General features: G+C 47.5%; 1 protein-coding gene across 2 annotated transcripts in view; it reads right to left on the bottom strand.

The window, feature by feature from the left end:
• The window catches only part of LOC146355944 (uncharacterized), a 30531-nt gene extending 8970 nt beyond the window's left edge, over positions 1–21561 (bottom strand). Inside the window, exons 1-7 of one of the 2 annotated variants that reach the window (XM_084830764.1) lie at positions 21500–21561; positions 20074–20494; positions 19756–19882; positions 19234–19304; positions 18742–18868; positions 14719–16003; position 12899 (exon numbers count right to left, since the gene is read on the bottom strand). In XM_084830764.1, the coding sequence (XP_084686890.1) occupies position 12899; positions 14719–16003; positions 18742–18868; positions 19234–19304; positions 19756–19882; positions 20074–20487 (2025 nt within the window). In that variant the 5' untranslated portion in view covers positions 20488–20494; positions 21500–21561. Of the gene's footprint in view, positions 1–9574; positions 16004–18741; positions 18869–19233; positions 19305–19755; positions 19883–20073; positions 20606–21499 lie in introns of those variants that run through there. The other variant, XM_084830763.1, reaches the window with a different exon arrangement.
• Positions 21562–26312: the final 4751 nt, after the last annotated feature.

Raw genomic sequence — 26312 nt, 5'->3', positions numbered from 1 at the left:
GAAGATCTTTTTATTTTCCCAGGCATTTTAGCTTTCTAAATTTTTAGCTTTGCTGTTTTAAGTCTGTATTTTAAACTCCTGCACTGCTGCTAGGTTTTATTGTGGTTGTATTGTTATATTGTGGTTTTAATGTTCTATATATTTTAAATGGTTTTATTGTGTGTTGTTCGCTTTTAATTTTTGTGAACCGCCCAGACAGCTTCGGCTATTGGGCGGTATAGAAATGAAATAAATAAATAAATAAATCTTGCTGCTAAACAACAAAAACTGATCAGGTCTTAATGCAATAGCGATTTGTTAGCATATACGAATATAGGAGCCTCTGTCTTCACCACAGTGCCAGTATTTATCTGCGGCATCCTTATTAATATAATGTAATTTAACAGGAGTTAAATACCAATGATTCACAAGTTTAATATGCTTATTAGTTGTTTAAGCTGAAAGGCTACATAGTAGCAATGTAAATTGAATATTCCCAAACCACCCTCCTTCTCTCTATGGAAACTAGTAGAATTAGGGCACAATCCTGTTGAGATAGGCAGCCACCTCCGAACTCAGAGGCGACCACCTATCCAAATCAGGGCAGGAGAAGCACGGAGGGGATTGTTCCCTCCGCACTTCTCTTGCCCTGCATTTTTGGCTAGACAGCCGATTGCGGCTGTCTAGCCGTAGGAACTCTGAGCGGGGAAGGAGGCTGCTGTATGAAACACTGGATGTGTCGTACAAGCATTTCTACCCTCCCTTCCCTGGAACTCCCCCAGACATGCCCCTTTTCGGCCACTCCATGCTCCTCTTGTGAGCATATAGGATGGGGCTGTTCCGTGCTGCCTCTGAGGAAGCATGGAAGTGGGGGGAGGTCAGTTCCCGGAAAACAGGATATCCCATGGCCGTCTAGCCGCTGTCTAGTGGCCATAGGGTTGCTCCCTGTTTTAATCCTAAATACTTTAACGGTTAATGAATCCACAGGAATTCCCGTTTATGCTTGTTAATAAACGCTATCTATAGCTTGTAAATCTAAAGGCAATATTTTAGATTTATCTAGATTGACTTGCATGCTGGCCACTTCACCATAGCTTGAAATCATTTCTAAGATTTTAGGGATTACCAGTTTACAGTTGGATACAGAAACCGCCACATCATCAGCAGAGAGAGTCAGAAGGCTGGAACAGAGGAAATGTTCGCCCAGGAGGAAACCACAAGTTTTGTGCCCCACAGAAAAACGGAGGCACTGCCCTGCTGAGGAGGCCCAAGGGGCTTCACGGAGCCGGCCCGTGACTCCGAACCCGCGAGGGCCTTGGGGGAGAAGCCCACAGCGGCTGCTCACCAGTGGGGCCCACAGTAACCTCTGAGGTTTGCTTTTTTGCTGTTCAGACCTTTAGCGCCTCTTTGTCTTTCTCCCTTATTTCCCCGCTCCCCATCGATTGAGGGACTGATTGCTTATCAGGCGTCTCCTGCGTCCCGAAAGGTCTCCTCTCCAGCTGCCCCTCTGTGCAGACCCGCAGCACAGGGCTTGGCCAACAGCTTTTGCTGCCTTCAGCAACGACCCGACAACCCACCTTCACCTCTGCCCTCCGCTCCCACCGGAAGTAAAACGTCCGTATTAGGCATTTAATTAGCTACGGCTTTGCTGCCCTTCCAGGGGCCGCCAGATCAGCCGCCGCCGCCGCCGCCGCCGCCGCCAAGGGCGGAGGCTCGTCGCCCCCCGCCCAACCCGGCAGAGAACGGGGGGAGCGTCCCGGCCCATGCAGACCTGCCCCGGGGGCCCCGCATCTGCGGGGGGGCGCCGACCCCGATTAACGGGAATAGCTCAGGCAATGCGGGGCAGGCGAATGCGTGGCTCAGTCCGCGTGGACGCGGCGCGGCAGCTCTCCCGCCGCCCCCGCCGCCCCGGGACCCGCTTCGCCCCGAAGGCCCACGGCGGCGGGGGCCTCACCTGCTCCCGCCCAGCAGGCGCCGAGGCAGCGCCGGCAGGAAGTCTTCGCCGCCTCCCCTCTGCAGGGGCAGGCGGGCCTCGGGCGCACGCTTCCGCCGGGCGCGGCCCCTTCCCCTGCCTCTCTAGGAAGCGGCCGCGGCCGGCCCAGCCGCAGATCCCTCCTCGGCGCCTCTCCCGGCAGGGCCGGGCAAGCGCCGCCTGCGGGCGGCCGCCGCCGCCGCCCTCTCCCGGGCATCCTCCCTCGTCGCGGGACGCGCCGGGCCGGCAGGGGCGCGACCGTCTCGGGCCAGCGCTGCTCGCCCTGCTGTGGCCAGGAGGCCCGAGGGGCTGCACGGCGCCGGCCGCGACTCCGCGCCCGCGAGGGCCTCGGGGAGAAGCCACGGCGGCTGCTCGCCAGCGGGGCCCGTTCGGCTCTGCGGGGCACGTGCGCAGCGGCCTCCTCCGAGGCTCCCGCTCCCCGCTGGAGCCGCTCCCCGCTGTAACGGCTGCTGTACCCAGTCGTAAGGGCGGAGCTTCGCCGTTGCGTGGCCGTTGTTGGGAGCTGTATTTTGACGTGAAAGCGGTTTTAGGGTGAGCCGCCCGAGAGGACTCTACCCTGGAAAGCCGTATAGAAAGCCTTAAATGATCCGTGGCACTTGTTTAGGGAAAAACCCCAATTTAAGCACAAAGTTAGGGGCCTTTAGAGCCCCCTTCACTTCCCTGAAATTAGCTTGCGTTACCTCCTTAACTCTCTTGTCTTAAAAGGTGGGTAATATTGGATGGACTGTATCTGAAGTATGATTATTACACTCATTACAGTGGGGGGAAGCTGTCAGGCAAGAGGGCTTCAGTTTGCCTCCCCCTCGGACTGGGCCCACCTGCTTGCCAGCCTTCACACTCCCCCTGGGCCCAATCCGCCAGGAGAAGACAGCAAGGCAAGGGAGGCTGATGCTCTCTCTGCTCTTGCAAAGGGCCTCCAAGATGAGGCTTAAACAGCAAGAAGAACGAAAAAGAGTAGAGCCTGATAGGGTGTGGCCTCAACTGTTGCCTGACAATGGCAACTTCTGATTTTACTATTGTTCTGCAGCAAAACTGAATCCCAACATTGGTGGAAGTGCTAACAGCAGTGGGTGGGTGAGTGGCCTTCCTGAAGAGCCAAATCAGCCACACAAAACAGCGGGCACGGATCTCTAGAGAGGTTGCCTCCCCAGTCTCTTGTTTGTGGGACTCTCCCAGAGTGAGAGATCAGTTGGGCAGGCAGACTATCATAAGAATATAAGCAGAGCCATGCTGGATCAGACCAAGGGTCCATCTAGTCCAGCTGTCTGTTCACACAGTGGTCAACCAGCTGTCGACCAGGAACCCAGAAGCAGGGCATGAGTGCAATGGCGCCCTACCACCAGGTTCCTCTGATAAGTTGGCTGCAACTTCTCCTGGAAGACTGAGAACTGGCCTCCATTGTCCCTGCTTCAATAACTTCTGCATCCAATTCTCAAAAGGCTTTTGAAGCAGGGCTGCCTGTAAATATGTTCCAGAAATGTCTGACTCTGCAGAATGAACTACCTAGACAGCAAACGACACTGCAGTTAACTCAGTGGGATGGTGCGGACATCTGCTGAGTACCTCTGAAACTGGAGGTAGCATATAGACATTAGGACTTGTGCTGCCCCCAGTTCTGTATTGTATAAGAAGTATAAGAAATGTATAAGTCTATACTGTGGAGAGATCAGCAGGCCTGGCTAGCAGACCGTTGTAGATGGATCCTAGCAGCCTGAGATGAACTAGTAGAGACTTTCCTTTGGGCGGGAGTTTTTCTTTACCTTTCGGCCCAGTCAGCAAAGAAGCAGGAGGCCCAGAAGACCTGGGAGAGAAGACTGTTTTTACCAGGCCTCACCCCTTTTTATTCAGCATCCACCAATAATTCCCCACTGGACCTAACCTTCATTTGTGACAACCTCCTTATTTCCTAGGAATAGCGCTCCAGCCATAGCCAGAAGCAAGCAGCCAGACTCCCAGAGAGGCTACTCCTGAGTGCTTCTCTCATGTAATGCCACAGGGTAAACACAGAGGAGAAGTAGGGGGGCTCATTAAGTGAACCTGCTCCACGTGCTGGCTAAAGCCTGGTTCTAGAAGGATTAGCCCAAGTTTGCTATCTGCAACAGCTCCTAAGCCACCCAGTGTTAAACAGCAAACTGCTGCTATGACAGAATATCCAGAATAGAGAGCAACAGAAGTCAGTCCAGAGAAAGGGTTTGCAAATGGATTCCCAAGATGAGAGAGTTCTTGGAGATGCAAGAGGCTGAAATCTCCAAGAAGTGTGATGACGCATGGTTGAAAACAGCAAGTGCTATGGAGATGGTCAAACAAGTATCTCATGCAGACTAATTACAGAAGATTAGTGACAGGAGAGCAGAGCGCTGTGATGCATGGCAGCAGTTGCTACAAAGGCAGCACTGCATTCTAGAGAAACTGGATAGAGATACAGGTTAGTGTAATGCAGAAAGCTTAATGGAAATAAGCAGCAGTCATGGGAAGCTAGTTGCTAACTTTCAGTCTGACTTAAGAAATCGGATCCTGGCTGCAGGGGAGAGAGAGCTACAGGAAGCCTTGCAACACGCACCTTGCCATAATGCCACTAGTGAAAGAGAGAGCCTTCCAGAACCCAAAGGTAAAAGCTGTCCCTCATTCAGAGCTTCAACAACATCAAGCTCCAAGGCATCATCTAGGCATACACGGAGGACTAGCGGGTCTAGCCACGCAAGTAGCAACGCTCTTGCTGTCGCTGCAGCACAAGCACTCATGGAAGCGGCGGTGGCAGCAGCAGCAAGAAAACACGCTGAATGTGCAAAAATAGAAAATTCGAAGCTGCAGAATGCGAAGCTGAGGCTGCACGCGAAAGGGCAGAATGTGAAGCCAAGGGGGCAGAAATCAAGGCCGAGGAACCCACAGACAAACCAGGCTGCCTGCAACCTTGGCTGCACTCAGAGGCTGCCCTTGCTAAAGCCTTCCAGGAAACCATACAAGGTGAAGAGGCAGACTTCCAGCCTAAAGAATTCGGAGAAGTGGATCACGGTCATGCCCTACCTGGAGGAGGATTCGTCTGAGGAAGAAGAGGAAGGGGAGAGCCAGCACAATGGGCCCCAGCCAGAGCTAGGCGAGGAACAGGAGGCCTTGACTGACAGTCGTCCTCCGGAAATATTACAGGAGCAGCCTGGCCCCTCTTGAGCAGTTCCTGAATTTCCCCAAATGCTGGAAGCAGAGCCTGAAATGATCCACCCATCCCTCTGAATGGCTTAGAATCAGACAGGAGCAGCAAAAGAACAAAAGGAAGTCACAGCGTGGGGCCTCCCTTAAAAGCAACATGCTGACTTCATTAGCCAGCTGTGCTGATTAACGACCAGCTATAAATTCAACCCCGCGGATGCCAGCTCTCTGCTGCAAACAACAGCGCCTGCACCTTGACTGCATTCCAAGATACCAGATCTGCCAGGCTCCTAGACCCTCAGCTACCCATCTGGACAATGCTTTCGGACACCCCTTAGCTGGCCTTGACACTTGATAAAACTGACACTTGCGAACTTGGACTGCTTTGACCTCACCTCTGCCTGTGCCTGCAAAACCTCCTCAGAACTCCTGTGTATGACCTTGGACTGAACTGGTTGCTCTCTTGCTGCTGTTCCTGGGACTATCTGCGCCTTGTCCAAGGCCCTTGCCTGCGTTGAAACAGGACAACCACGATAGCAGGATAGTGGAATATGTGTCAGCTCAGTGTGCCTTTCTGCTTGAGCCCAACAAGAATGAGTCCTCCATGTCCCAGGTGGATGGAGACACGCCAGCACAACTCACTCCATGCCTGCCAGAGGATGTGGCAGCGCCCAGCCAACCCTGCATTCCAGAGATCAAAAGAGATCACACTGGCCAGCAAGAGCCAAGCATGGTTGTATCGCCCCATGTCAGATGGTGCCGAGTCCCTCTTTGATGACCATACCTCACTGGAGGTATCAGCAGGAAGACCCGACGTGTATGTTCCTCAAAGTGAGTCATAGCCAGTGCCTCTCAAGCAGCATGCAGCATCCTACAATATGTATCAAAGGTCACAGCACACCCAGAAATAAGCCTTTGATGCCTGCGACCTAGCTGCTCAGTTGTCTAAGCGGGACCTGTTACTCAGAGGACTTACAAAATTCAGTGACTGTCCAGAAGACTATAGGCTCTGGAAAAAAACAGTTTCTGAATGCTATCAGGGACATAAGACTTACAGCCAATTACGAACTTAATCTAGTGACTACCTGGCTGGGACCTGAGTCAGCAGCCTAAGCACAGCAGATCCACGCATCCTGCATAGGTGACCCAGACACAGCACTGAACCTGGTGTGGAACATGCATGATTGGAGACATGCTATGGAGCATCTGTAGAGATAGAAAATATTCCCTTGATGAAACTGGGAAATTTTCCTAAGATTCCAAACAAAGACTACCACAAGTTGTGGGACTTAGCAGACTTGCTGCAAGAGATCTCAGCAGCAAAAGCAGACCTGTGTCTGCCAGGGCTCTTGTGCCTTGACCATTACATGTCACAGAAGCCCATCACAGGGAAGCTACCACACTCAATCCAAGAAAAGTGGATCTCTGCGGTTGAGAAATACAGGGAAAGATACCAAAGCGTTTCCTTTCTCTGTCCTTGTCAGTTTTATCGAGAAAATGGCTCAACAGAAGAACGACGCCTGTCTCGACTTCTCTACACCAAGCACCAGCAGTCCTAACTATGACAAGCCATCCTCATGTAACTTCAGACCAAGTCCAGCCATGACCATATGCAAGACAGATGTAGCAGGTGCCACACTGAAGTCCAAGAGGGTAGAAAGGCCAAACCAACTCTGCCCATTGCACAAGAAACCTCATCCTTTAAGCAAGCGTCGAGGGTTCAGAGAGAAGCCCCTACAAGAATGGAAGGCCCTGTTAAAGGACCACGAGATTTGCTATAGGTGCTGTGCCTCTACAGAAACGTTGCTAAGGAATGCAAGGTTACCACAAAATGTGAAGAGCGCAACAGTGGCAGGCATAACGCTGCCTTGCATCCTGACGCCAAAAGAACCAACTTCTCCCAATCTGCCTCTCCCATCACCAAGCACAGCGGGGAGAAGACAGAGCAAGCCAACGCCATCAAACCTGGTAGAGAAGGAGCCAGGTCAACAGGCACTGCGGCAAAGTGCACCCAAGTATGTGGAAATGGGAGGCAAGGCAAGTCTTGTGCCAAAATATGCCTAGCCAAAGTGTTTCCAGAAGGACAGCCTGAGGAATCTGTGAAACTGTATGTTGTGCTGGACAACCAGTGTAATCAGTCACTGGCAAGGCCCGAGTTTTTCAACATGCTTAATCTTTATGGGGACAAAACTCCCTACACAATCAAGACATGCATGGGCATCACCAAGACGGCGGAGAGAAGAGCCACCGGTTTGGGGATATCACCCTGTGACGACAAGGTTCGCTTTCCCCTTCCCATGCTGATAGAATGCGACAGCATACCAGACAACAGGGAAGAGATCCCTACACCAAATGCGGCTTTATGTCATCCTCAACTGAAGCCAATAGCTAAACACATCCCGCCTCTCAGCCCACAGGTTCAAATACTATTACTGCTTGGAAGAGACATCATGCAGGCTCACAAGGTTCGCCAGTGATGTAATGGGCCCAGCGAAGCACCCTCAGCCCTTAAGTATGACCTTGGGTGGGTTGCTGTGGGAAATGTCTGTACAGACCAGCTCCGCAAGTCAAGCAACACAAGTTGCATTGAGCAGGGGGTTGGACTCGATGGCCTTGTAGGCCCCTTCCAACCCTACTATTCTATGATTCTATAAGTGCCTACCTCACAAGTGTGTTAAAGAATGGTTGGACCTTGTTTTGCGAGCCATGTCCAGAACATCTCACGGTAAAGGAAGATCTCCCTCTTGATAGAGAACTTCAGCCATTAAGGAGGAGGAGACACACCCTAGGTGATACAGTGCTTCAAGACGCAAACCAAAATGCAGATATCCGTTCAGAAGTCACCTGCTTGAAAACAGAGACTTCCCCAGAAAACTGCGTAGAAACACACCTTTTTGAGCGCTACTTGAAGTGGTCAGCACTCTCCGGAGGAGTAGCACACTTCATCCATTATGCATGCTCCTTCCATTCTGTACAAGACCATACACCTAGCACTTGCCATCACTGGCACCAGTGCACCGCAACACAGATGGCCGAGGAGCTGCAGCAAGCGGAGGAAGTAATCTTGTGAAGCATCCAAGAAGAATGGATGAGATTTGTTGTGTCAGACAAGGAACGTTCCCCAAAACAGCACCCTGCTAAAGCTAAGCCCTCTTGTTGATGAAGATGGGTTACCAAGAGTTGGCGGCCACTTGAATCAGGCCAAGCTAGAATCAGTAGTGCGCAACCCAGTCATCCTACCAGTGCAGTACCACGTCACTACGCTGTTAGTGTGCCACTGTCATGAATGTGTCTGGAACCAAGGTTGTCACTTCACCGAAGGTGCAATTGGAGCTGCAGGTTTTTGGATCTTAGGAGCCAAGAGATGCATCACCACAGTGATCCTGTGTCAAGTGTCATAAGCTGAGAGGAAAATACCAAGAACAAAAGATGGCAGATTTGCCACCAGACCGACTCACTGAACCTTTCACCTACGTAGGTCTACATAGGACGTTTTTGGCCCTTGGAATGTGATAGCGCGTTAGACCAGAGGTGGACAAGGCAACGGTAAGCGATGGGCCATCCTTTTCGCCTGTCTAAGCATTTGTGCCATCCACATTGAAGTAACTGAAGCCATGGATACTTTTTGCAGCTTTCTCTCCATATGAGGCCCAGTCAAACAACTGAGATCCGACTGTGGCACCAACTCCATAGGAGGCTGCCGAGAATTAGGAATCAAAGAGGCAGACAATCTCGACCTGGCCCTCAGTCACTTTTTGAGCACTCAGAACTGCACTTGGGTATTCAACCCTCCCCATGCCTCTCATATGGGTGGAGCATGGGAACGAATGATTGGCATTGCATGCAGAATTCTGGACTCAATGCTGACAGGACCTCACTTCCTCACCCATGAAACCTTAACTACTCTCTTGGCAGAGGTGGCAGCTATCATCCATGCTAGGCCACTGGTTCCTGTTTCGTCTGACCCAGAGAACCCAATGATTTGGACACCTTCCACCTTGCTGACACAAAAAACAGGTGAATGGGTTGCCCCTCCAGGACAATTTGATGCCAGAGACCTGTACAAGCGGCAGTGGAGACAGGTGCAATTACTAGCCAACACCTTCTGGAAGTGATGGAGAAATGAGTACTTGACAACACTACAAAGTCACCCGAAGTGGCAGGACTCCGGACCCAATTTGCAGGAAGGAGATGTCATTCTTCTGAGAGACAAAGAGGCATGACATAAATAACGCATGGCCTATGGGAATAATTTCAAAAGTCATTCCTAGAGTAGATGGGAAGGTCCGCAAAACTTGAGATATGAACAGCCAAACAAGGTATCCCAAAGACAATCATGAGGCCAGCCACCAAAGTTGTACTTCTAGTGTCTTCCAAAAAAGTTCTGGCATAAAAGAGACTAATGACAGTAACTATTATTAACTAAAGTTGGTATCAGTTGATATCAGTGTTGTATTTTGTTAATATAAAAAGGAGATAGTGGGACTGGCGGAGAGTGTGCTGCCCCCAGTTTTGTATTGTATTAAAGTATAGGGAATATATATGTTTATACTGTGGGTGGAGAGATCAAGGGTCTGCTAGCCAGGCCTGCTGTAGCTGGATCCTAGCAGGCTAAGATGTAGTAGACTTTCCTTTGAGCAGGAGTTTTTCTTTACCTTTCGGCCCAGTCAGCAAAGAGGCAGGAGGCCCAGAAGACCTGGGAGGGAAGACTGTTTTTACCAGGCCTCACCCCTTTTCCTCCAGCATCCACCAATAATTCCCCACTGGACCTAACCCTCATTTGTGGCAGCCTTATTGTTTCTTTGTTGTTCCATTGAAAGAGATTGTTCAATAGAGAATTGTTTGTTGGATTTAAAGAGATGCTTGAGTTAAACTTGCTGAAAAGTGTCTGTACGCAGGGCACGTAGGCATAGAGACAGCACAGGCCTAATGCAGGCTTTTACTGACTTTTGGTATTAAACACAGAGTTTTAATTCAGGAACAACTCTCGGAGACCAAGCTGTCTTCTTTTTTGTCCTTTAATTATTTCAAGTAGCTCCCTACTACAGAATACTAATCATATGATGTTGGTACAAGCAGAAATTGGAACAACACGTCTCTAGAAGCAAGGCCTATGAAGAACAAAAAATCATAGTAAATAGGGGATCTTACCAGTCTTCTCAAATCAGCAAGGTAATTGAGTTGTCCCAGGGAGCGCTGAAATTACGATCACTGGAGTGCCTTTTATACAAGTTAAGCATTTGTACACGTGTTTATCTGTTTACGTACATTCAGATTTTATGTTTTCTCTTAATACTATAGAAACATCAACACATTACTAAATATGCCCTAAAAGGTTGTATCTCCTGGTTTGAAAACCAGATTTCTAGATATAAAAACATGACTGTGAAACAACAGGCATGATCATCATAACATGCAATTGATATGTCAACAACAAATGAATTGTCTCAAAATAGATATATTTGTGTTTTAGCCTGGGAGACCTAATGTGTCCTGTTTCAAGCATACCTGCCTGATTGATATCATTCCTAGTTCATGGCTATAATTTCTCATGACAGAATACCATTGTGACCTGCTTGATTTACACTCTCTGTTTTTGTTTTTGTTTCTTTTTTAAACATTTTTTATCATAATTTAACAAAGTAAAATATGGTTCAGGACATAACCACATATAGGAACAGATAAAGTTCTTTCACAATGAATTCAAACAGTGACTCTCCAGAATTTACATTTTGCATTCGGAGGACATTTCACCCCACGGTCCTTATTCACATACAAAAGAAACTACTTCTCAATAAATTTGTCACAAGTTTCAATCCCTCTTGTTATCCTTATTTTTTGCATTAATTCTGAGAGTGCCAACACCCACACCCTTTCCATCCATCTCCAGAAGTTTCATCAAGTCTTTGTGGATCAGCTGTTTATTTTCTTTAATTAAGATGGACAATAAAACAATGCACCACAAAAGTTAACTTTTTCCTTGTCTTTTCACTAAGAACTTGGAGCACAGCCTGAAAGAACCCCTTGTCCGCCAGGCAATTAAGCCACTTACATATTAGCGTGTAAAACTTTGGATGACCCCTCTCAGTGGGGGACAAAACTGACCCCTGAGGAACCCCATGCTGGAGCAACATTGCCTGAGCACCACCTTTTGGAGCTGGCCATCCAAGTAGGAGCAGAACCACTGCAATGCTTTGCCCCCACTCCCAGCTCAGACAGTTGCACAAAAAGGATACTTTGGTCGATTGTATTGAAAGCTGCCGACAGATCCAGGAGTATCAACGGGGTCGCACTCGCTCTCTCTCCCGACATAGGTCATCATACAGGGCAACCAAGGCTATTTCTATGCTGAACCCTGACTGAAATGGGATCCAGATAATCAGTCTGATCCAAGGATGTCTGGAGCTGGGTGGCCACCAACTACTCAAGGATCTTACCCAGGAAATGCACATTTGGCACCGGCCTAAATTTGTTAAGACCTTCTGGGTCCAGGGAAGATTTCCTCAGGAGTGGTCTTGGAGAGCACTGAATATTTATGCTGTATTTTATCTTGTGGATTCTTGTAAATTGCCCAGAGAGCTTTGGCTATTGGGTGGTATAGAAGTGAAAAAATAAATGAATTAGGGGTCTAACTTATGAAGCACCTTTGACCAATCTTCCTGCCATTCACTGCAAGTTGCTGGAGTAACACCCATATATTCTCACCCTCCTGTGGAGTGGGGCCACCCTTGGGAATCTTGGCAGGCTTGGATGGGCCTGGTACCATGTTTACCAGATTTATCCTACTAGATGAGGGGGCATATCAGGGGTTTCCTTTGGAGGAAAATAGTTCTTTATATCTCTTTCTGGGGCCAGATCAAGGTTCCAATTTGATTTCTCAAAAAGAAATTGATTACATCTCCATTACAAGTCATCAAAAGGCTATAAATGATAGGTAGATGTGGGAGCAAGAAACATCTGTGTCAATCTTAGGTCAATCACAAGCTATGCCCCCCTATGCTGTCTGGATTTTACTCTAGAACATCAATTGTCAGATATTCACCACTCTACATCGTGGTACAGATGTTTCCCAGAATGTTAAGGATCACCATAAGATTCCATGAGACGGTACTTGGAGAAACATTTTACTCTCGGCCTAAGAGGCCCAGTTGTGTGGGATTGGGTGCTGGGAAAAAGTGGAAACCTAATGCAGAATATCCTTTGATGCATTTGATCATGAATCCCTCAATTGCTTTGCTAAGTCAGGCAGGGCAATATGGGTCCCAATATTTGCACAAACTACAACACTCAACCTGTTTTATCCCGAAGGATCAAACTCAAAGCAACCAGAAATAGGTTGCCCAGCATGTGCGCTGGTGAAAATCAACATGAGGTAGAGAATGAATAGTTTTCATTCATACCCCCCAAACCCATTCTGCCCCAACCAAGCATCTCAGGTTCCAAAGCAACCCCAAATCTCTTGCAGCATGACTGCTGGTGGAAATGTCAATGCAGTGGTGAGGGCTTTTTTCTGTCATTCATCATGGCGCAGTTCAAAACCCAAAAGAAGAAACCTGAACTCTCATGCAATCCTGTCTTGCCCTCTGCCACAAAAAACAGCAGAAGTACTATGAAGGTTGTAAGAAGACAGCTCCCTCTCAGTGCTTAACCCATCCTCCCAGCGACTGATGTAAGCAACAAACAGGCTTGGGTCAACTCACAGGAGGGCTCCTTTAACATTACATTAAGACTCAGATGTTTCATAAGGCAATACAATGTGGGGTATCATTGCTGGTCCCAGACACTCCACCTTTCCCCTCTGGATTTGAGCATGACAGACCGATGGAAAGTGTGAGTGCATGGAAGGTAAGTTGTGAGAAAACACAATTTGTGGCACAGCACAACCTCATCACCAATCCCGTGGCAGGTCAGTTAAGCTGTGGGCCTTAGATTCCAATTATCTGGCTTTGTGGAGCTGGAGCCAGCATGAGAAAGGCTTAACCCTGGTCTTAAAGTAGCAGGATTTTGATCACTGAATATATTGGCTGAAGCTGAACAAAATTTGGAAGCTAAGGCAGATGCCTTAGCAGACATGTCCCATGATCAGTGATGGCATTGTGCAATGTCACAAACTATGCTTGCTTACAACGTTTGTTGTTTATTCACTCAGTCGCTTCCGACTCTTCCTGACTTCATGGACCAGCCCACGCCAGAGCTTCCTGTCAGCTGTAGCCACCCCCAGCTCCCCCAAGGTCGAGTCCGTCAACTTCAGAATATCATCCATCCATCCTGCCCTTGGTCGGCCTCTCTTCCTTTGGCCTTCCATTTTCCCTAGCATCAGCATCTTCTCCAGGGTATCCTGTCTTCTCATTATGTGGCCAAAGTACTTCAGTTTTGCCTTTGATATTCCCTCAAGTGAGCAGTCTGGCTTTATTTCCTGGAGTATGGACTGGTTTGATCTTCTTGCAGTCCAAGGCACTCTCAGAATTTTCCTCCAGCACCACAGTTCAAAAGCATCTATCTTCCTTCGCTCAGCCTTCCTTATGGTCCAGCTCTCGCAGCCATAGGTTACTACAGGGAATACCATTGCTTTAACTATGCGGACCTTTGTTGTCAGTGTGATGTCTCTGCTCTTAACTATTTTATCAAGGTTTGTCATTGCTCTCCTCCCAAGAAGTAAACGCCTTCTGATTTCCTGGCTGCAGTCAGCATCTGCTTACAACATAGCCCCTCCATAAATGCACCCACGATTTTCCTTATTCTTTCAGAAGCAAATAGAGATGGAGACAATCAAGTGCCTGGAAGCAGCAAAGATGCCCAATCTGGTCCTGTGTTGTCTTACAAAGCATCTGAGCCTTACGAGTTTTGCTAGACGAAAGCCTCTGTGAGTCGACCCAAGCCTGCTTGATGCGTACATCAGTAGCAGTCATATAGTAACATGTCTGACCACATGGGACCACATCATTCTCAGTGAAGGAATAGGCACAGTGAAGGAATAGGCACAGTGAAGGAATAGGCACAGCACATAGAATCCACTAGATTTCCTCTGCAACAGCAAATGCCTCCAAAAACAGTGGATGACTGGCACCATTCTAGCTTGAGAATGATGCACAGCCCCCCGAAGAAGAGATCAGGTAAGCAACCTCTCCAGATGATCATGTCGGCAGCTTTGTGTGGCTGATTTAATTCTCCAGAAAGGTGACTCACCCACCCAACCTCTGCAACATAGAATCCATCTGAAGACTGGAGTACTGGCATCATTCTAGCTTTAGAATAATACAGAGCATAAAAGACACAACTTCAATACCAGTTGCTGCTGTAGGCTTTAATGGGTCAGGAAAACTTGAATAACTTTTGACCTGCTACTTAAAACATCATCAAACCAATGAAAGCTTCCCTTCCTTAATAAGCCAGAATATGATGCTTAGGTTTTCACCAAAGTCTTCCTGTTTCAAAAATTGGAGATTTACAATTTCTCCCCTGTATGATTAGTTTGATGTTGAATGAGATGTTTCTTCTGACTGAAGTTCTTTCCACATGCCAAACAATGATATGGTTTCTCCCCTGTATGAAATCTTTCATGATGAGTGAGATGTATCCTCTGAATGAAGCTCTTTTCACACTCTAGGCATTTATATGGTTTCTCACCTGTGTGAGTCTTTTGATGTTGGGTGAGATTTCTCTTCTGACTGAAACTTTTTTCACACTCCAGGCATTTATATGGTTTCTCACCTGTGTGTGTTCTTTGATGAGAAGTGAGAAGTGTTTTCTGACTGAAGCTTTTTTCACACTCCAGGCATTTATATGGTTTCTCCCCTGTGTGAGTTCTTTGATGACACGTGAGATATTCTTTTTTACTGAAGCTCTTTCCACACGCCAAACAATGATAAGGTTTCTCCCCTGTGTGAGTTCTTTGATGATGAGTGAGATGTGCCTTCTGACTGAAGAACTTTCCACACTCCAAACAAATATATGGCTTCTCCCCTGTGTGAATTCTTTGATGAGAAGTGAGTTGTGTCTTCAGACTGAAGCTCTTCTCACAGTCCAAACAATGATAAGGTTTCTCCCCTGTGTGAGTTCTTTGGTGATAAGTGAGATGTGTCTTCTGACTGAAGCTCTTTCCACACGCCAAACAAGGATATGGCTTCTCCCCTGTATGAGTTCTTTGATGAGGAGTAAGATATGTCTTCAGACTGAAGCGCTTTCCACACTCCAAACAATGATATGGTTTCTCTCCTGTGTGAGTTCTTTGATGTTGAGTGAGATTTCTATTGTGACTGAAGCTTTTTTCGCACTCAAAGCATTTATATGGTTTCTCCCCTGTGTGAGTTCTTTGATGAGAAGTGAGATATTTCTTCTGACTGAAGCTCTTTCCACACTCCAAACAATGATATGGTTTCTCCCCTGTGTGAGTTCTTTGATGTCGAGTAAGAGTTACCTGATGACTGAAGCTCTTTTCACACTCCAAGCATTTATATCGTTTTTCACCTGTGTAGCTTTTTTGATGAGAAGTAAGGAGTATTTTCTGACTGAAGCTTTTTTCACACTCCAAACAATTACACAGCTTTCCTCCTGTGTTAGTTCTTTGATGATGCATGAGATTTGTCTTCTGATTGAAGAACTTTCCACTTTCCAGGTATTTATATGTTTTCTTCAGTGGTTTAATATTTGATTCAGAATTGAAGGTTTCCCTATGCATATGGAACCTATTCCTTTCCAGTCTTTTATGTATTATTTCTTGGATTGTGATATGATGGTAGCTATGTCCCCGAGAAGGAAAGCAATTCTTCCTCCTATTGTTATTTTCTTTAGTTTTCCTTATCTGCGGTTTGCTATTTATACATCTGTCTTTTTTCAGTGACATCCCACATGGTTCTCTCTGATTTTCCACTTCCCTCCTATCAGCTTCTGGAATGAGGAAAATAAATTAGTGAAAGCCTCAGTTAGCAACAGAACATCAAATAGTTGAACATCCTCAGTTAATGATTTTGATTAAGGGAAGAACTGAAAATACTTAGATGGGATACAGTTCTTTCCATGTGTGTAACTGCCTCTGTTGACTGCCACTAACATACTGTTGGAGTGGTACAGTGTATTTGATTGAGCCCCTGGAGACCTGGGTTCTCCTTTCAGCTGAGAAATGAAATGTACAGTGTGATATTTATTATGTATTTATTATTAAATTTATTAATCGCCCATCTGGCTGGTCACCCAGTTACTGGGTTACTGGATAGTGGGCCAGTTACTTGCGCTCAGCCTAGTTGACCTCACAGGCTCATTATCAGGCTGCTCATCAATACGGCCAGTACTGCAGACTCCAATTACATTTGGGAACAATGGACATGGGTCCTTCAAAAAGTCCTTGCCTGCACAAAGGCGAGAAAACTAACGTCAAAGTCATCTTACTCAGTTCCTTATAGGTCACATACACAAGGTAAAACCTGGCATTACCAAGCTAATCAAAAGTGCTCAAAAGAAATAAAAAATAATCAAAATTCAGAAAAACTTGGGACGGGCGAATGCAAATCTAACTATACAAGCATAGTCCAGCCCTGCATTGATCTTGAGATGAGAAAATTACCAGCTCAGGTGTCTGACCAGGAATTTCATAGCCTTTTGGAAAAGATGTAATCTTGAATAGCTGCATGCTCATCACCTCCTTCACTGGGCACCCGTCCCAAATCGCCCACTGTTACATTTGAGATGGCTCTGGCAAGGGGTTGTGCAAACCTCATTGTTTTCAGCATGGAACACCTAGGAATCTTCCTGTAAGTCCTTTGTGGCTTTGTAAGAGCAGACCTGATACCCTTTGTGCCTTTGAAGGTGTTGCAGAAACTGGAGAAACATCCTTAGCTTCGTGCATTCAGTGCGTTGACTTATTAGACCAATTCCATTTGTAACTGTTGGACCAGTACCACCCTGGGTTCACACAACTGAAACCACCTTGGTCTTGTGGCCTACCCACAATTGGCTGGATTCTACATGCTTTTCAGAGCAAACCCGGAGTTCTGTTGCGCTCAAACAAAGGGAAGCAGATCTCTTTCCCATCGCTCCACCCTAGCTAAGGAGAATGTATTCTGGGTGTCTATGTGTGAAGGGAAACTGAAGTTTGAGAGAAAGAGCTGGGTTTGGGTTCTGTAATCTAACTGCATTTTGGGTTGCTGGCAGCTGGAATTCAACAATGGGACAGTTCTGTGTTTATATTTGTTGCAGCTCTTAAAGTTTCCTGGTGATTTGTTGACTGGATGCTGATTGTTGTTTTGATTCTGTTGTGGTGTTCTAATATTTTGTATTGATGTCTCACCAGTATTAGCTCCTGTGGGGATTGTTGTCTAGTGGAAAGGCAGGATTAGGAATGTTTTAGCACATAAAAATTGACAACAACTGGTAGACTGAAATAAGGGATCTGGAGGAGCTGAAATACACATAGGGATGGACGAAAGTCCCTTACCTGGTCCCACAGCTGTTTTTTTGGGGGGGGAGGCGCCCCGTCCCTCCCCACCGAAATTCTGGCCGGGGGGGGAGGCACCCCATCCCTCCCCGCCGAAATTCTGGCCGGGGGGGAGCGCCCCGCCTCTCCGGCCACGAAAGAAAAATGTTAAAAAAAAAAAAAGTGATAGGCTACGTAAAGATTTACATAGCCTATCACGGCTGACTTTGAAGGAAAAAAAAAAGCGCGTACGCAAAGGGCGGCACCCATGGGCACCGCCATTTGCGTTCCTTATTTGGGCACGGGTAGTCTACGTAAAGATTTACGTAGACTACGGCGAAAATAAGGGCAACGCAAATAGCGTTGCCCTTATTTTCGCCGTAGTCTACGTAAATCTTTACGTAGACTACCCGTGCCCAAATAAGGAACGCAAATGGCGGTGCCCATGGGCGCTGCCATTTGCGTACGTGCTTTTTTTTTTTTTTCAAAGTCAGCCGTGATAGGCTATGTAAATCTTTACGTAGCCTATCATGCCTGACTTTGAAAATCTAGCCGTGATAGGCTTCATAAATATTTACGCAGCCTATCACGTTTTTTTTTTTTTTTACTTTACTTGGAAATAGTGGTGGCGGCGGCCGGTCAGAAGACCGGCCGCCGCCACACCGCCGCCAGGACCCGCCGCCGAGAGGGACGTTCGCACGAGGTAAGTCCCATCCTGGGGGCGGGGGTAGGGAGGGGTCGGAGAATTTCCCCACCAATTTCAGGGGGCCGAATGCGTTGGCATTCAGCCTCCCGGAGATTCGTGGAGAAATTCTCCGACATCCCTACACAATTAAACTCCACATGGCCCTTGCAGGGGAGGCCTTCAACTATGCCTTGAAAATGTGTGCTGATTTTCTCTAATCAGTGTTTTGCTGCTGGTGGTTTTTGAGACTGAGTTGTCTTACTGTGTCTTGTCAAAAATTTGTAGCACGTTTGAGGCTTGTGTTCTTTAAGCTGCTGCTCTGAAATGGTGTTTAATTATTAGCTGATTTTAATATAACGCCGTATATCTTATTTTCTTTTTGAACACTGCCTACTAGGGGCAATTTCCTAAAAGGCAGCCTCAAAATGCTAAATGAATGAATAATATAGGATATGTGACAAAAATGGTGATACTATCTTCCTCATCATTGGAATCTGATATTATCATGATGAGGAAAACAGGGAGCCTTACTGAGAGAGGCCATGATCCCACGGTTCTCCACCATGATTTGTCTGTGCAGGGCTCTCTGGTCAGGATCCAGCAGTGCCCACTCTTCCTTGGTGAAGCACACAGCAACCTCCTCAAAAGTCACCAGACCCTGGATGAAAAAAGGAAAAGTTTCCTTCTCAAGGATAACATAAAGTGAGGCAGCTGGGGATTATCCTGCAGGATTGAAACATGCTTGCTGTGAAAGCCAGTTGCTGGAGGAAAACAGCAAGAAATGGCTGTGACCCTCCTGTCCTGCTTCTGGGCTTCCCAAGAGGCATCTGGTCGGCCACTGTAAGAAACAGGATGCGGGACTATACGGGCCTTTGGTTCCATCCAGCAGGGCTCTCCGTTGGATCTTAGCTTTGCCAGAACCAAACAGAAAGAGAGAACTGTATTCTGGGCCTGCTAGGTAATCAGGGGATGGAGGCACCCAAGCTGCTCCCTGTCTGTCTGCCTACTGATCATTCCCCCTACCTGATACGGTTCCACTCCGTCACAAAGAAAAATTGATTGCTTGGTATCCATTCCCGGCATCATTCCAGACCCTGCAAGAGACAAAACTAATGGGAAGCCAGGAGCACATGGCGTCTCAAAGATTAAGATTATAATCCTAAACTCTCCAGAAATAACTCCCTTGGAACACAACAGGAATGATTTTTCAGTCAAATATATAGAATTGCAATAGAAGTGATGCAGGTCTAAGTACACCTGGGCATTACGAGATGTCCCATCTTCAATTTGCATTTTGATCTTCAGTTGGGTAAAAATGCGTATTTCCCCATTTGGACTCTTGGCCACAAATCAAATGGTTGGTTTCCATGTATAAAGTCTTCAAGTTTTGAAAATTAAGCATAGTTTTTAATTGTGGAAAAGAGTGGAGCCAAGCATCTTCCCCTGAAAAAATTTTGGGGAATATAAAAGCAGCCCAAGGATTTCTCACATTCTCCACAGAGCTAGACCAGGTTGAAATACAGCCAACCCCAAATTAATGCTTACCCTGCAAGGTGGCACATCCATCACCCTCCTGCCTGATCCCCCTTTGTGGGAGGCTCTGTCTGGTGTCTGATGGAGCCCTCTCTGCCGCGGGGAAATCAGGCCCCACATCTGCAAACAGACTCTGTACCTGAAACAGCAATGAGGATTCAAGACACGGAATGACGAGAAGGATTAGGAAAGGAATAGGAGACGCAAAAATGTTGGGGGCGAGGTATGGGACATCTCTCCTCGGGTGATTTCCAGAATGGGTTGGGCAGTTAATAGAATTCTGGGATGCCCCCCCTCACATTCCTGACCCCCTGGATGAAATGCTCTCACCTGCTGCTCTTCTGGCTTCCTGTCCTCTGCCTGGCTCAGGAGGAAGCCTTCTGCCAGGGCCACCGCCTCGGAACTGGTCTCTGCTCCACATTCTCTCACCCAGCTCGCCATCTCCCCTGGCAGGATGGTCAGGAACTGCTCCAGGATCACCAGGTCCAGCATTTGGCTTTTTGTGTGTCGCTCTGGCTCCAGCCACAGACAGGAAAGATCATGGAGTTGGTTGTAAGTCTCTCGGGGGCCCTCAGTAGCCTGATAGCAGAACTGCCTGAAACGCTGGAGAGGCACGTCTGAGCTGACCACATCCTCAATCTGGACCTTCTTCACTGTTCTTTCCCAGAATTCCCCACTGCTCCTCAGTTCAGTGGCATCAGGATCTCTTTGTGCTTCAGGGCCAGCTGAGCCTTGCTTGGCCATTTCTGATCTGTGTTTCAAAAAAACTTCCAACTTCATCCAAGTCCCCAGCCACACACCTTCTTTGTGACACCTTCTGCAGCTGCCATCTTCTCCTGAACCCTCGCTTACACTAAACTTCCTTAAAATTGGTTTAAATTAGGGCTGTCAGTCATTTAAAGAAAGCTTTGTGGCTTAGTCATCTCATTTTTAAAGATCAATGTATTAATCAACCACATTCATGATTGTATAAAAGCTAGAAATTCTGATAAGCTCATATGTTTCTCTTTAGTTTAGGCAGCCTTTATTTTACGTAATTAAAAAAGACCCATAACATTTCTCCCTGATTTTCTGAGGCACACTGCCTCAGCAGATGGAGGTTTCCTTCCTAACTGTCACAGCTACGAGCTACCTCACTGAAACGGAGCAAAAGGTCTCCCAGGAGGAGACCACACAATTTGTGCCCCACAGAAAGACAGAATGACTGCTCTGTTCAGGGTTGCTTTTTTCCTGTTCAGACTCTATAACACCTCTTTTTCATTGTCTTTCATCTCCGTTCTCCTCATTTTATTTATTCACTTATCATCAGCCTTCTCCTCATTCTCGACAGGTCTCCTCTCCGGCTGCCAGTCTCTGCAGGCGCGCACCACAGGACTGGCCCAAGATCTTTCGCTGCCTTTAGCACACACACAAAAACACTCGCGACTACTTCTCCCCTCTGGAAGTAAAATGTCAATAATAGTCATGTGGGGTGCAATCCTATGCATGTTTAGACAGAAAAAAAAGTCCTACAGTTCCCAGCATTCCCCAGCAAGCTGGGGAATGCTGGGAACTGTAGGACTTTTTTTTCTGTCTAAACATGCATAGGATTGCACCCTACATGGCTAAGAATTGGCTCCCCTCTCAGGGCTCCCCAAATCCGCTGCCCCAAGGGAGGGCCGGCCTTAGAGGGGCACCTCGTCTCCCTCCGCCCACCTCGTTGCTGTTGCCCAGCCCTTCACCCCAGTGCACAAGGCCGGGGCGGGGGTAATCTCACCTGCTCCCACACAGGAGGCGCCGGTGCAGCGCCCGGAGCAAGCGCCAAGGCCTCTTTCCTCTGGAGGAAGAAGGGGTCTGGGGGGGTGCATTTCCTGTGGGGGACACGGCCCCGCCCCTCCTTCCCAAATCCCCTCCCTCTCTAGGAATCTAGTTCGGTCCCTTTAACCCTTTCTCCGCTTCTCTCCGAGCAGGACCAGAGAAACATCTTGCATCGCACCACCCTGGTTTTCGGCTTCCCCTCGGCTGCTGCGAGCAATGAGTTCTCTTTTCTGTTCCGGACATTTTCTCGTCTTGCAATGAATGAATAACTCTGATCAGCCTGTGTGTGTGTGTGTGTGGTTTTTGCTTGTCAAACCTCGTCGTCCCTGTTCTTGCCAGGAGGCTCAAAAGGTCACAGGAGCTGCAACAGCCCGCCCCGGACGCTGAAACGTTTGGAGGTGAAAGCTACAGGGCCATCCTGTATGAGTCTGCTCACAAGTAACCCCCATTCAGTTACCAGTGTGCTCCCTCATATGCGCGTATAGCAGCCTTCCCCAACGCTCCCCCCCTCCGCCGATCACAGCTGGATCCCTCTTGGAGCCAAAGTGGTTGGTGGCAGAGCCAGGCTTTGGGGCTAAAAGGCCTGATCCTAATCGGTGCTGGCAGTTACTGCACTGAAAACGACTTTGAATTGCTGGGTGGTTTTGCCAGCGTAAGCGGCGTCCCCCTAGGGGTCAGCAATGACCCGGCTCCCCTCTTGGTGCACAGTGAGCGAAATGTGTTGAAAAGCAAGGAAAGACAGAGTTGCGAACCAGCCGGCCTTTCCTTCTGCCTAGAAAAGAGAGAAACATTTCAGACCTGGTGGGGCAGGGAGAACGCCTCTCCCACGCTGGAGGCGTTCAAGACGAGGCTGGACAGCCCTCTGTCAGGGATGCTTTGACTCGGATTCTTGCATTGAGCAGGGGGTTGGACGCGATGGCCTTGTAGGCCCCTTCCAACCCTACTATTCTATGATGCTATGAAGGATCCGAAGCTTAGCCTTGCCTTGGCTGTTCTTCTGCAGCTTGTGAAACAGGGAAACTTGTTTAAAGTTACGTGTGCTGACACCTACATTTTTATGAATCCCTGAGAAGAAGCTTTACATTTGTATGACTCTGCGAGGCATTTTTGAAGTCACAAAAAATACACGAGTCTGTAATAAGGAGGCACCTTCTGTGCTCCCTATTGTAAGGACTGCTGTATTTTAGTCTCAGCATGGAGATAATGTTCTTATCTTGCCATTATTGGGATCTGCATTTTTACCTTTTAAATTGTTTTATGGTTTTAGTGTGACCTGAGATGACATTCTGCCCTGAAAGATGTATTAGAAATACTTCAATGATGTATGTGACTTGCTTAGAAAAAAAAAATCCCAATCTAAGCACAAAGTTAAAAGTCTTTTAGTGCCCCATTTGCTTATCTGAAACTGACTTGTGTTATGTGCATAATTCTGTTGTCTTAAAAGGTGCTTAACGTTGGCTGGGTTGTACCCCAAATATGAATTTTGCACTCAGCATTGCTTCTTAAATTGGGAGGGGGGATTTAACCCTCAGGCAAAAGGGCCTCAGTGGGTGTGACCCCCCCCCCTGCTGTCGCCAGTTGGGCCCACCTGCTTGCCAGCATCCAAACTCTCTTGCCTTCTCCCCCTGGGCCCAATCTGCCTAGGAGAAGAGAGCAAGGCAAAGGGAGGAGGTGGCTGCTCAACCCTTGGAAAGGGCCTCCGATGAGGCCTAAAGAGCAAGAGGAAAGAGGAGGAGCCAGGCCAGAGGGCTTGGCGGGAGATCCCTGGTAGGATGCGGCCTCCACAGTTGCCTGACAAGGCCGACTCCTGATTTTACTATTGCTTTGCAGTGAAACCGAATCCAGACATTGGTGGAGTGGTGAATGGCTAATGGCTATCAAAGGTGGAGATGCAGGGCAGGTGGGACTGTGTCTCCTAGGCAGGTCTCTCTCCACCTTTGAAAGAGGACCCAGTCCAGGAGGGCTCCTGCTCCCACTCTTGCTCCTGGAAATCCAGTGGTGGCAGCATCATGGAGTGGCCCTTTTCCCCTGACAGGTACCTCTGATAAGATGGCTGCAACTTTTCTTGGAGGGCCGAGATCTGGCCTACATTGTTGTTGTTCAGTCGTTCAGTCGTGTGCGACTCTTCGTGACCCCATGGACCATAGCACGCCAGGCCTTCCTGTCCTGCGCTCTCTCCCGCAGCGTGCTCAAGTTCATATTCATTGCATCCGTGATGCTATCTAGCCATCTCATCCTCTGCCGTCCCCTTCTCCTTTTGCCTTCAGTCTTTCCCAGCATCAGGGTCTTTTCCAGGGAGTTTTCTCTTCGCATTAGGTGGCCAAAATATTTGAGTTTCAGCTTCAGTATCCGTCCCTGCAATGAGCAGTCAGGGTTGATTTCCTTTAGGATGGACAGATTTGACCTCCTTGCAGTCCAGGGGACTCGTAAGAGTCTTCTCCAGCACCACAGTTCGAAAGCATCAATTCTTCAGCGCTCAGCCTTCCTTATAGTCCAGCTCTCACAGCCATACATTACTACTGGGAAAACCATAGCTTTGATTAGACGGACCTTTGTTGGCAAGGTGATGTCTCTGCTTCTTACTATGCTGTCTAGGTTTGCCATAGCTTTCCTCCCAAAGAGCAAGCGTCTTTTAATTTCATGGCTACAGTCACCGTCTGCGGTGATCTTGGAGCCCAAGAAAGTAAAATCTGTCACTGCTGCCATTTCTTCCCCTTCTATATGCCAGGAAGTGATGGGGCCAGATGCCATGATCTTCGTTTTTTTAATGTTGAGTTTCAAACCAGCTTTTGCACTCTCCTGTTTCACCCTCAACAAGAGGCTCTTTAGATCCTCTTCGCTTTCTGCCATTAGGGTGGTATCGTCTGCATATCTGAGGTTGTTGATAATTCTCCCGGCATTCTTAATTCCGACCTGTGATTCATCCAACCCGGCGTTTCTCATGATGTACTCTGCATATAAGTTAAATAAGCAGGGCGACAATATGCAGCCTTGTCGTACTCCTTTCCCAATTTTGAACCACTCGGTTGTTCCATGTCTGGTTCTTACTGTTGCTTCTTGACCCTCGTACAGGTTTCTCAGGAGTCAGGTAAGGTGGTCTGGTACTCCCATCACTTTAAGAATTTGCCACAGTTTGTTGTGATCCACACAATCAAAGGCTTTAGCGTAGTCAATGAAGCAGAAATAGAGGTTTTTCTGGAATTCTCTTGCTTTCTCCATGATCCAGCGAAAGTTGGCGATTTGATCCCTAGTTCCTCTGCCTCTTCGGAACTCAGCTTGTACTTCCGGTAGTTCTCGGTTCGCATACTGCTGAAGCCTAGCTTGTAGGATTTTGAGCATCACCTTGCTGGCATGTGAAATGAGCGCAACTGTGCGGTAGTTTGAACACTCTTTGGCGTTTCCTTTCTTTGGAATTGGAATGTAAACTGACCTTTTCCAGTCTTGCGGCCATTGTTGAGTGTTCCAAATTTGTTGGCATATTGAATGCAGCACTTTAACAGCATCATCTTTTAGGATTTTAAATAGCTCAGCTAGAATACTGTCATCTCCTCTAGCTTTGTTGTTACTAATGCTTCCTAGGGCCCACTTGACTTCACTCTTGAGGATGCCCGGCTCAAGTTCAGTGACCGCACTATCATGGCTATCAGGGACATTCAGATCTTTCCTGTAGAGTTCTTCTGTGTATTCTTGCCACCTCTTCTTAATCTCATCTGCTTCTGTTAGGTCCCTGCCTTCTTTGTCCTTTATCATGCCCGTCTTTGCACAAAACGTTCCCTTGAGATCTCCAATTTTCTTGAAGAGATCTCTAGTCTTTCCCATTCTGTTGTTTTCCTCGATTTCTTTGCATTGTTCATTTAAGAAGGCCTTCTTTTCTCTCCTTGCTATTCTCTGGAACTCTGCATTCAGTTGGATATATCTTCCCCTTTCTCCCTTGCTTTTCGCTTCCCTTCTTTCCTCAGCTACTTGTAAAGCCTCATCAGACAGCCACTTGGCTTTCTTGCATTTCTTTTTCTTTGGGATGGATTTCGTTGCTGCCTCCTGAACAATGTTACGGACCTCCGTCCATAGTTCCTCAGGCACTCTGTCTATCAGGTCTAATCCCTTAAATCTATTCCTCACCTCCACTGTATATTCATAAGGGAAATGATTTAGGTCATACCTGAACGGTTTAGTGGTTTTCCCTACGTTCTTCAATTTAAGCTGAAATTTTGCAACAAGAAGCTCATGATCTGAGCCACAGTCAGCTCCAGGTCTTGTTTTTACTGACTGTATAGAGCTTCTCCATCTTTGACTGCAAAGGACATAATCAATCTGATTTCGATATTGACCATCTGGTGATGTCCATGTGTAGAGTTGCCTCTTGTGCTGTTGGAAAAGAGTGTTTGCTACGATCAGCGTGTTCTCTTGGCAAAACTCTATTAGCTTTTGTCCTGCTTCATTTTGTACACCAAGGCCATGCCTGCCTGTTATCCCGGTGTTTTCTTGACTTCCTACTTTAGCATTCCAATCCCCTATGATGAAGAGGACATCTTTTTTTGGTGTTAGTTCTAGAAGGTGTTGTAGGTCTTCATAGAACCGATCAACCTCAGCTTCTTCGGCCTCAGTGGTTGGGGCATAGACTTGAATTACTGTGATGTTGAATGGTTTGCCTTGGATTCGTACTGAGATCATTCTATCATTTTTAAGATTGTACCCCAGTACTGCTTTTCCCACCCTTTTGTTGACTATGAGTGCTACTCCATTTCTTCTAAGGGATTGTTGCCCACAGTAGT

Source organism: Heloderma suspectum, chromosome 2 (assembly GCF_057233095.1).
Source record: "Heloderma suspectum isolate Gila_16-S chromosome 2, 16-S_ref, whole genome shotgun sequence".
In the NCBI taxonomy this organism is placed as follows: domain Eukaryota; kingdom Metazoa; phylum Chordata; class Lepidosauria; order Squamata; family Helodermatidae; genus Heloderma; species Heloderma suspectum.
Note: the sequence above shows the minus strand (reverse complement) of the source record. Positions and strands in the feature narration are given on the sequence as shown.